At 35.5% G+C, this 12,365-nt stretch overlaps 1 protein-coding gene across 1 annotated transcript; it reads right to left on the reverse strand.

The window, feature by feature from the left end:
* Nucleotides 1–365: 365 nt before the first annotated feature.
* Nucleotides 366–12,005, reverse strand: LOC103998229 (uncharacterized). The gene is made up of 9 exons (XM_009419645.3): nt 11,623–12,005; nt 8,769–8,830; nt 7,718–7,772; nt 6,137–6,235; nt 4,476–4,562; nt 2,993–3,109; nt 1,771–1,863; nt 1,474–1,504; nt 366–766 (listed from the first exon to the last, which is right to left on the reverse strand). Exons 1-9 carry the CDS (start codon nt 11,719–11,721, stop codon nt 588–590), a joined length of 822 nt encoding a protein of 273 aa, XP_009417920.2. The 5' UTR covers nt 11,722–12,005; the 3' UTR covers nt 366–587.
* Nucleotides 12,006–12,365: the final 360 nt, after the last annotated feature.

Below are 12,365 nucleotides of genomic sequence, written 5' to 3' on the forward strand. Positions count from 1 at the left end.
CATTAGGAATAAAGCTTAAATGGAAAAAAGGAGAGGGAAAATGAAAGAGGGATCGTTAGAGAGAGAAAAAAAAAGATGAGAAGGCACACGGGAGGAGAGAGGGTTTGATAGGGAAGAGACGCAATCAGACATATATAAAAACCTTCTAGAACAAATGACAACAATTTAAATACAAAAGTAGTATGGACCGTATTACAAAACCAAAACGGTTTGATTTAACCTGATCGATTCATCCTAGTCACCCAAAAACCAATTCAATAGATGGATCAGATAAATCAATTATCTGATTCCTAGTTTTGATAACTATTGTGCATGTATATGCACAAGAATATTAAATCCAGAATTTGATGGTAATCGTGTGAATATGAAAGAGAACAGGCTACAACCAGGATCCACGCATTGATTAAACATCCTTACAACTGTACACTACCATATTAGGTTGAAAAAGCTACATAGTCAATACAGTGGCAGCATAAAGATCAGCTGCTTGGAACCCAGTGATGGATTGAGACTTGTGCATATATGAACTTATATAATGCAGAAGAACCTGTTAGGGTTAGTATTTACATTGCGAAAAAGAAAGAATGTTACTTTTCGTGATTATTTCTAGAGGTGTCAATCTTAACCACGAGAGGTTCGAGCAAGTCACCAGTTGCACCTGGAGAGACCGGTGAAGGTGCGGTTAGGGCATCCACCTCTGCGTTCTCAGCTAATGCCTTCTCCAAGGATGCCTTTGCTATTCTTGTCACACATGTGATGAGGATAGCTGCACAATAACAGAGAGAGAACATTTGTCTCACCTAATAATAATCCCATAGCGTAAGATTTAAACAGCAACTAATGAGACTGGCATGCATTTTAACCAGATTAATCTGGTTTGCCCACTCCATTTCTCCATGATTTCTAAGACCAATCAGGAAAAACATGAGTATATTTCGAGATCTGTTCTTGCATGTCTGAGGCAAATATTTATAACTACCAAGCAAAAAGTTCAATATCCTCCGTGAAGGAAAGCACATCGCTTAATTCACACACAAAAAATCTTCCACCTAAAAAATCAAGTTATATTCTTTTTATTTTCCTTTCTTTGTATATGCTTCTAGAATCTCCATGATGTTTCATTGGAAAACAGAAAAAGGACTGTTTTCAGAGTTTTTGTTGTTGTGCAGGTCCAAGCAAAAAACACTAGCATAAACCATGCAAATGCAATTATCTGGTTTACACACCCTTAAGTTTGGAAATACATTTGCATGCCTGCTTTATTATGTTTAAGAAAAAACTAAAAGTATTTAGCACAAGAACAATGCCAGTGCACTATTTCATTTTCCCCTGAAATATGTTTAATGAAATATTACTAGCATATAGTTTCACTTCTTGTGGTTGTGGATATTGGTACCTTTCCCCTCTCCTTGAAAATGAACATGACATTCTAGAGTTATTTCAATAAAAGATATGTGCAGAGAGACTCCTTACCAGATATTACGAGTCCTGAAATGATAAGCACCTGCATCCATTTTAAACCAAAAGGATCTCAAATTGCGATGCCAATAAGTGGGGATCTATGTTCTCATTCTCGTGCACACACACTCGCATGCATACAAATATATGAATATATATGTAATGGGATCTATAGATACACCGGGAATAGAAATATGGAAATGCATTTATGCATATGACTGAGCTGTATAACAATAGACATTTATGTTCATGACCATCAACAAAGAGGAATGCATGAATGTGTATGGTTATGCTTGCAGTTGATGCTTTTACCCAACGAGTAGGCGACAATTCACTCCATCCATGCGTGACATCAGCTAGATCCTTCAGTGTTGTTCCAACATATACTAGTGCAAACGTAATTGGCTGCCAAGTCAAAGAGTCAGTATATGTCAATTATAAGAAAAAGCCAAAAGAAACATATAGTTCACTAAAAGGTGGCATGAACATAGTAAAAAATTTAGATATCCTAATGTCAGAATTAAGCAGTCACTCTTGTAGACTCATACAATATTGGGCTGCTTATCTATTATCTAATTAACAAACGACACCTTTTTGGGCAATAAGCATTAAAAGAAATAATAGATAATGAAATTGATGTAGAAGTGATCACGCCAGACCATCTGTAATAAAAAATTGAGAAGAATAAGCATGAAAAGGTGCTCTGGATATGCTTACAAGTACAAATCAAAAATACAATGTGGATCTATGGTGATAAGACGAACATTAGTTAAAAGCATTTTGAAAAAAGAATACATAATTACATACATAATCGTCCAGCACAGTGCTTGGTTACCCATTGAGAGTGGATAGGCATGCAATATTACTGATTATGGGACAAATCGAAAGTTTGCTCCATTGATCATAATCTTACATTTTCTCCGCTGATCCTGACTCCAAAATACTTATTACTAAATAATCTATATCACTTTTTTTATAGCTTTTGAAGGTCACTTGTATACACATCAGATGTCTAAAAAGAGCCAATAAGTGCACTTAGATGTATAAATAAAAAATCTAGGCCATTGACCAGGTAAGGAAATCAAAGACAAGCCCATATATAATGTATGCATGCCTTAGAAAATAGTCAAATACAACAACCAAGGACAACACCAAGCCATAAGGTCCCTAGTATTAGTGGATTGGCTACATAGGATTTCTCGAGTCATTGAGCTCTTTTGAAGCCCCCAGCACATTGTCCCATACTATATATATCTATAAACATCTAAAAATTATAAACTCATCATGATAGCTCAACCTACTGTTTGAAATAGATCACAGTAGCTACATAGTAACAATATCAAAATCAACATAATAAATGCAAAACTTACAAACATGTGAAAAGTTGTAACAGAAGAAATAATCATGTATTCAAACAGAGTGGCCTTATAGTAATTTTGAATCTCTCATAACAGCTGAGAAATTCTTATACTTTGCTATTTTCGCTTCTCTAGTAACCTTTTCAAAATATATAAGATGTTTCAAGAAAACATACCATCATCCCAAGGAAGGATGCCATCATATACTCTCCAATGCCAATAGGAGTAACAGACAAGAGGTAGTTTAGCATGTTAAATGGAAGTAAAGGTGTAAGCCTAAGAAGCAACACAATCTGCAAAAAGAGATAAAATAAAATGATCAAATAGTGGATAAGCTACTCCCTGCTTGAACTAGAATGACGTTCAGTGTAACAGAATTGGATGAAGAAACACAACAAATCAATAAAATCAAACACATTGTTCTTATGTTATACTTATTTTTATTCACTAGCTATAATGCATATGTCCAGCTGACCCCAAATAGTTGGGACATCATGACTTGTTGATGTTGCAGTTACAATGCACATCTCCACAAAACTAGTCCATATTAATAATAACTTCACATATAAATATATCATAAAAAAATTAATAATCTAATTGTTGAATGCCAAACACAGACTATTTCCTTCAGAAGCCTGTAGGACATGTGATCTGGCACAGACTATATCAGATTATTAAAATAATCAATTTGTAGTTAATGCCTTATACGAATGGCAGTGTCAACAAATAAACTGCCTCTTAAACATGACAGAGAGATGGAATCAGAAAGTGAGTCAGAATGAACACTGAACAGACAACAGTGTTTTGTAAAATAATACATGAGCACATTGACCAACTCCAGTCTCTGATGGACCTAAAAGAACATTTGGAGACATGCATCTGAGATAGTCATTTCAACAAATATAAATCAATTTCACTAATGTTGGCTTAGCTCCTTATGATGATACTGCTGCAGGAAAAGCATGGGCTAAGTTGAAGTGACATAACAAATGGAAGTAACAAACTAACGGCAATTAATCTTGATTCATACACAGCCATAGGAATGAAATAGATAAACAGCCAAGGACATCAAGTCATCATTTTTAAGCATTTTGTACCAGTAGATGGACTTAAACTAGTATTTTCTGCTAATAATCTATGATGATTTTGCAATTCACATCAATTATTTCTCCACAGCAGTTTGAGTTGCACAAATATGTGGTTGATGATTGATTAGACAACAGAATATTTGAGAAACATATGGCAAGTTCAAGAAATTTTGTAAGTCTACGAAGCAAATACACGACAATATTCCAAAGAAGTTTGCTACGAACATTATGAACCGAAAAATTAGAAATACTTCATCCTGTGACAATTGTTGAGTGAAATTATTTTATATGTCAGAAAAGAAACATACTTGACTTTTTCAGGTGCTTAAGAATATTGCTAGATAACGAGGGCATCCATAATTAGAACTGAGAAAATTTTATATAATACAAATTATTTGAACCTTATAAGGGTTTATCTATAAGAACTGTAAAAGAAAATTATTCTCAACCAGAAACTTGGTTTTGTTCCTTCCAATTGTATTTCAATAATTTAATCTATGCATTAACAAAATATCGAGACCCATATCCTGTGTGTAAAGGTAACACAAAAAGTATCAAAATGTCTTTTTACCTTAAACCCAGATCTCTCAATTGCAATAGCAACTGCCTGAAACTTAGCATAATCATTCAACTTGGAAAGAACATAAGGCCTCCCAATCTGAAAAAACAAAAAAGGGAGCAAGATGAATGCAATCATCAAATAACATAATTAAACATACTGAAAAAAGGACAATATTTCTGAGAGTAAACCCAAATCTAAGTTTGTCTTGCGACATGTGTAATGATCTGGGATACAAGACAAACCAAGTTGGTCTCCAAAAGCAGCAATTCAACAATTCTAAAAAGATCCAACTAATAAAAAATAAGTTCAAAACTAATGGGCAACCATAAGAACTTACACCTTTACATCTGTTAATTAACAGCAAATGAAAAAATTAGTGATGCATAACTACTACAAACTAATATTTAAAACCTTGGCCTAAGCATTTGTTTCAAGGTGGCTCAGTGCATGAGGCTCCCACCATTGAACGATTTGAGAAAGTTGAAATATACAATCTTACTCCTGCAGAAAGGGAAGTTTTTCTGTGACTCTGACCCTGGTTACCCAAATTGCAAAGGTGTAACCAACAACTCTGAACAAGAAGCAGTTTAACAAGAAAGTTTGTTTTTTTTAAGCTCAAGAATAAAGAAATGTGCTTTAAGAACACAACCAACCACACCCTTGGTTCTCTGTTGAAGAAATAGCTGAAACAAAAGCTTTACTCAAAGGAGAAAGAGCACGGCCGAAGCAGCTGTTGCAGTTTCTTTTAATGTCCCTATACGTCTACTTCATTTTGTTCAAAGAGAGGATATGTATTCCTTTGCCTTCCAAATAATAAAAAAAGGCATACAATTTACTGTTTCCATTGAAACAAACCCAAAAAAAATCTAGGTCCCCTTTTGCCTAAAAATGTACATAGCAAAGCAGTTCTGCATAGCTTTTTCATGAGGTTTAAAGTTCCAATAGGAGTTTTCAGGTGGCCAGTGTAACATGATTTACCATTACATGCCAAGTGTTGGCAGAGCTGATTTCTGTCAAAAAAATCGAACCCAAAAAACTGTAAAATTCTAATTGATTTTTGCAAATAGTACAAACATTTTGCCCCCGGCACACCCCCTCCTCCCATCCAGTGATCACTTCCTTAAGCCTCCTCTCTAGGATCAAGATGAAGCACAGCGATGAAAGAAAAGTCAAGCAAAAGTTCAATGGCAAAAGAAGGGAACTTGATCTGTTTTATGGACTGATAATAGACTGAACGTGTCCAGAAAGTGTAGCTGTCACCAATCTAAAATAATGTGTTGAAGTCTTGTATGCATTGATTGCTACACAACCATGCCCCTTGAGAGACAGGTAGAGGTACACCATCTACTCGAAAAACTTCACCTGAAATGACAGGATTTTCTAATACTTCAATAATTGGAAATCCTAGCAAAGAAACAAACCCTGCTATTCCACTGATGAGAGAATACACCTATTCTTTGGCAATTTTGACCAATACGCTCATGGAGATAAATGAACATGAAAAACTACCCAAGGTGCTGAAAGCATTACTTTGAAGTATGAACACTGTTTAAATAATAATTATCACCAAAATTGTTGCTGCAGATAAAAGACTGATTGGCAATAAAGATGTGATGTGAATTGTCAAATGTTAACTAAAGGTCAAATCTAAAGATTTAAAAATTATTCACCGTTCTCCCAAGCAGAAATGCAGCTGTTGCACCAATTGTTGCTCCAACAGAATCAGCAACAAAGCCTAAGGGCAACCCAAATAGATATCCGCCACCAAGCTGGTAAAATACCATATTCAATAATGATTGAGCCTCAAAGAAATAAAAAAAAAATGCATACATATTTAACCATAAATACTGTATTCCAAAAAAAATTGCGATCAACCGTTGAAAGTGTCTAGTACGACTGTTGAAGGTCTGACAAGATAAAAAGGACTTTCATCCAGTACATTGAGTCATTAAAACATGAATAGAAACATAGTTTTAAGAAAGTGCTTTAATTATCGAAAACCAAAATGCCATGTCAAAAACTAATTCTAAGTTATAACAATTGGAAGATTCCAAAATGTTGATTCTATCACATGGTGAACTGAACATATTACCAAAGCAAAATTAAAATATTTTAAACACAAATATTGCAGAAAGCATGATCACTTTAGAAGATGTCACATCAACCAAGTGCAACCTAATGAGTCTTCTATGAGCTCTTATCTATGTGGCAACCAATATATAAAAGTTCCAATATAAAAAATATATTTTAAAAAAGCAACTAAAGTAGCTACTTAGTTATCACCAAATATGTAATTACATCAAGAAGCAAACTCTAAAAGGTTGGTCTTGATGAATAACAATAAATCACAAAAAAGAAAGTTTTTAAATAGGAAGCTTTCATGTGTTTTGTCCAATGAGTAAAAGCTGAGTGGCTGATGTGAGAGAGGAGTCAGATGTTTTGTCTGATCACTGGGTGTCCTTAAGAGTTTAGATACAAAGAAAAGAATATCTTGTATAACAATTGTATTTATTTATAAACAATTTTGTATAGTTTCATCTAAAATGACAAAAACAGTCTAAAATTATACGATCATGTTATAAGGAGATATGTAGATGTTATGATTAACAAGGTGAGAAAATTAACATTAATGGTATGAACAAACGTAGAGGGAAACCCAAGAAAAGTTTAGTAGAAACTATAAACGGAGATTCAATTCTCTCAATTTAACTAAAGATATCGCCGATGACTGAAAAAGATTTATGTAACTAGCCACATAGTTGGGACATAATGGCTTATTGTTATTGCAATTGTGCATGGATAGACTTTGAAATTTTCTATCAATATTAGGCTTACAATGGAGTAGCTGTACATAAGCCCACATTTAAGTTACAAGTTCAACATCTATAGGAAATTCAACACAAATAGAAAATCATGTAGGTTATTACCAGTGGTACAGCATCTAGATTATAGAAAACTGTCAGTTCAACAACTATCATAGATTCTATAAACAGAAGACTATCTAGATTACAGAGTGCTTTAAATACATATAGTTCTTGACATATTACAAGTAAAAAGAAGGCCACATATTGATTACAAATGAAGCAATCAGTGCAACAAAGCATATTAGGCTTGTGAGAAGTTCATAAACTACAAAATGATAACCAGTACAACTACCCAAATATGTGAAGATTGTTGACATAAGAAACGGATAAGAACAGAACTACAAATCCAAGATATTATGAACATTATTAAAAAAACTTTATACTTACCGTGAGTACTGATGCAGGGACTGCTAGTACTGTTAAAGGAATATATGCAACAGCCCTGTTAATAGGGACAATGAAAAGCTCAGTAGCAATTAAACAATGAGTAATTCAGAAATTCAATAAGACATTTAAGCCAATTCATAAACAGAAATGGGTATGGCAAATTAAACAATGAAATGGCTATCATGCTAAACTTAAACTTTTAATACTCCATCAAGACTAAAGAGAGAAAGAACCCAATGGCAAATCAGATGATTGATCAATCTATGATCATTCCAGGTTGCTGTTAGTCATTTGAGGCAGTGTCTTGTCACCTAGGTTTTCCAAAATCTATTATATGACTAAAGGAGAAATGACCATTGGAGTTACAAAAAGCAGATGTCATGAGCAATCTATACAAAACCCTGAGAAAATGCTTTTGCTTCACCAAAAATATGGTCACATTCACCACCTCAGAATTAAGAAAAAAAAAATTTTCAGGTATTGCTCATCCTGAAACTTTGATGCAGAACTAAACAAATATAGTTAAGTGTCTGAAAATTAAATGAATCCATCATCAGCTCATTATTGCAAACATTGGTTATGGCTTTAAATTTTGTAGAGGCACCAGAAACTAATGGTTTCAGTGCACTCTTTTGAAAAATAATATTGTTAGACAAAAACAAAATGTGGTTTCAGTCACTTGATATCAGATTGTAGATTTTCCATCAGAAAGCACATAAATTAAAAATACAATCTTACGTTGCACAGAGAGAGAGAGAGAGGAAGGCACCACAGCATATACCAAGATTATTATCAATATGGGGAAAAGCTATCGAATTAATGAAACATTAAACCACAATAAAGCAAAGAGTTATCAAATAGACAAATTAGAAGGCTTGAAGTAGAACAAGTTAGTCTAGATTATTTGAGTAGCATTATAAACCAAAAATGATCAATCACACAGGAAGCAGTAACTGCTAGGTGTGGCAAGACAATATTGCTAGCTATGACCATTGACAAAATCAATCAAAACCATAAGAGGCAAACAAAACAAGCTTAGCTAATAGCTTACAGAACAAGAGGACCCCATGGACCAACATTCAGCTCAATCCAGACCAAAAAGTCCCTGAGAATCTGTTTGTCAGCAATTATTAACAACAATTAGTCATAAAGATAATATCAGTGGTAAGCAGCACATCCAGAATGACCATATGCTTCAAAAGTATAATATCAACAAAGGTAAAAGAGCTTTTAACAAACTGTCAACCACAAGTACTATATATAAGAAAATCACAATCTCACCGAACAATGAAGATACAGACATAATATATATCAGAACCAATTTACAATTTTTATTAAATGTAGATAAAGAAATCAAACAAAAAGAAGTTTACATATGCCTGCAGAAATAGTCAGGAGAAAGAAAACAAGGAAATGAAAACTTTATGAAAATTTTCGTCTCTAAGAAACAGCATATACTAGAAAATCAATAAGAAACTTTAAGGGTGTACAGTCATTTTTTTGAACTGGAAATTGATAAATTCCAATAAAAAGCAACTTATTTGAATGTCAACCACCCAACTTCAGTAGTTTCGTTTAATCAAGAACTTAATTACATCCAGTAGGAAGAGAGTAACTATACATCATTTATAGAAAGCCTCAAAGTAGAATCAATCGTCGAACATGCTCAAAAAAATGATTTCTCTGTAACATGTACAACTTGAAAAAAACCAAGTCCGGAGTTTCTGTTATTATTCAACTTTCTATGTGAAAGAACAAGAAAGCACATCCCAATATGTAGATCACAATATTCCATGACCTCTAACAAGAACAACTATGAGTACATAAGGACAGCAGCTATGTGAGGAGGAAAAATAATGTGTTGTGAGATTTAGCTGTATCAGTACGATAACTAGAGTAATCATATACTCGAATGGATTTCTCAATTCATTTAGCCTAATTTTGCAAATATCTATCTACTTGCTATTTAGTTTTGCCATAAAAAATGGTAACTATGGTTAGTACTTAGTACTACATCCACAGCACAATTCTTATAGCATTATTCAACAAGACTAATCCCACATAACTTTTGACTCTTTTCTAAGATGACTTGACACTCTCTGGAATTCACAACCATGGAGAATTGATTTCATTAGAAAATTCAAACAACAAAAGGTAACTTATTGTTAAAACAAATAGATAGCAAAGCAAAATGTCCTCGAGCCTTAGTCTTATTTTTAGTTGCCAAATTCCATAAAGCAGAAAGACTAAAAACTAGCCTTGCCACACAAGTCTATTGCATTGACCTCAGCATCATACCAATCAAGGAATTTCCTCTTCTGCATGCAACGTCAGTTTTTTTGTGATTCTCTCCACACCATAGATTCATAGTGGCAGGAGAACCCTGCCACATCCATTAAACTGCCCGTCATAACCGAATAGTACCACACAAGGAGATAACAAAGAAGAAGATGGGCCTATCCACATGACACAGGTCGTCTACTACTAGTAGCTCACGCCAAAACATTCTGAGCAACATAGCTAGACCTGCTCATTATAACATTGCGAGGATAGTATGATACTTCAATCTAGACCAGGTAAATAAAAACTTTCCAACACTGTACACAAATTAAGGCATTATATCCTTGCTTGATTTATGGGATGTGGTTGTATTTGGCCTTTGACGGAAGTAGGACTGCTGGAATATGACCCATATAAGTTAAAGTAATAATGTAATATATGCTTGGTCGATGTCTAAGATGTGAGAATACTTGTCCCCTGAGGGAAGTGGGACTGCTCAAACATGACATACATTATGATGCGAGATCATTTAAGTTGAATACCATATGGAATTGCAAAGGAGAACTTTGGGCTATATGTGAAAAATTAGAATAATGGAATAGTAAGTCCTAAAACTATTAGTAAGAAATAAGTAGCTTGATATGTAAGTGGTCTATTAGTAAGCCTTTGATACCAACTCCAACTGTAACAAGTAGGCAGCTTATTGTTAGATTAAGCCTGCCACAACGTGCCCATAAATTCAAGATTTAGTGTCTAATATGCTGATGCCATATAAGCGGCTGACGAGCCAATAACATTCAACAGAATAGCACATCACCATAGTTTCATTGATAAACGGTTGCAACCAAATGATAGAAAAAGAAAAAAAAAGGGGGGAAATTAGAAAAAAAACAAAAAATAAACTCAACATAGCCAGAAGACACCATCATTTCTCAACCATAATTTAGAGGAGTACAAATTCTTAGGGGGCAGGCTAATTACACTCAAATTGACCAGTTGAAGACTAAAACATCCAGAACCAATCATCATAAAAAAAGATAAAAATAAAATTTTATGACTTCCTCTTTTTTCATGTGCTCATATTGTGACAATCAAGAAAGTGAACAACGTGTCACCGTCATATCCATGATCAAAGAGACCCAATTCACCAAATCCCGATGCATCCACAGTTTTCTGTCTTGAAATTCTATCCTGGTTTGTTTGTGTGGTTACGAGAAGACTGCAAAATCTATGAGACGACGTCTATATGATTACAGGTGACTAGCTAGGATGTTGCCCAAGATTGTCCGTTGTTGTTTTAGAGCTAGTTTAAAAGGTGCGTTTCAATCTGAAACACGAAAAGCAAAAAAGGGTAAACAATCTTCTTTCCTCCACCAACGCCATTCTGATTGTGGAGGGCTATAAGACAATCCCGAAGTACCTCTAGACCAGAAGAATTCCAATTCACTAAACCCTAAAGAATACAAAATCACACGCGGAAAGAAACGATCAAATAAAAAAAACATGACCCTAGAAAACATGAAACCCGTATACAGATAGCATCAAGATCATCAGAATGCAACAACCGCACAAAGTTGATGCCCTAGACTGATCAAAATACACGACCACGAAGCGTAAACGGTTACCTTTTCGATGGGGAGGGTGACAAAGGCAATGACGATGGCGGCGAGGAGTATTACGAGGAGGAAGACCCTGAAGACAGAGGACCAAGGGACGGTGGCCATCCTACGACGCCACGGCCGACGATCTCCTTCCCCTGCTTCGTCGCCGCAGCCCCTCGGCCACGAAATCGCCGGATTCAGTAAGCCTCTCGTTCTTTCTCTTTCTCTCTCCTCTCAATTCTCTCTCTATTATGATCCGATCGATGGATTAGATGACGACTGTTTCAAACCTAACATTCCTTCGCCACCACCTCCTCCTCCGCCTCCACCGCCTCGTGTCCCGATGCGTGCGCTGTGGTCACCGCGTTCCACTTCTTTGGCTCCCCGATTCGAATAATACTTTGCAAGGCAAGCTTACGTGCTTCCCTTTATTAAATACACCGTGGGTAGGTGGGGCTCACGAGTTCGATATCCAGCAGGATTCACGGTCCTTGCTCACGGAGTGCTCCATATTTTTCCTGTGCTCCCACTCCAAATAAGATCATGTCATGAGCCGCCAATACATAGAAACCCTGTTTTATCCCCGGCAGGAAATCATCGCCAGAACGGGTTCGCATTTGGCTTGGGAAACGCTACTGGCGCGCGCGAGAGGCAGCAGCAAGATTTGTTCTCCCATTCGCGGTGGGCCACCACAAAGACCTTGCACTGATTGGTTGGTCTGTCAGATTTCCACCCATCGCGAGTGGTCGCTCATCTCCCGCCATGGC

The sequence above is a fragment of the Musa acuminata genome, chromosome BXJ1-9 (genome assembly GCF_036884655.1).
Source record: "Musa acuminata AAA Group cultivar baxijiao chromosome BXJ1-9, Cavendish_Baxijiao_AAA, whole genome shotgun sequence".
Taxonomy (NCBI): Eukaryota; Viridiplantae; Streptophyta; class Magnoliopsida; order Zingiberales; family Musaceae; genus Musa; species Musa acuminata.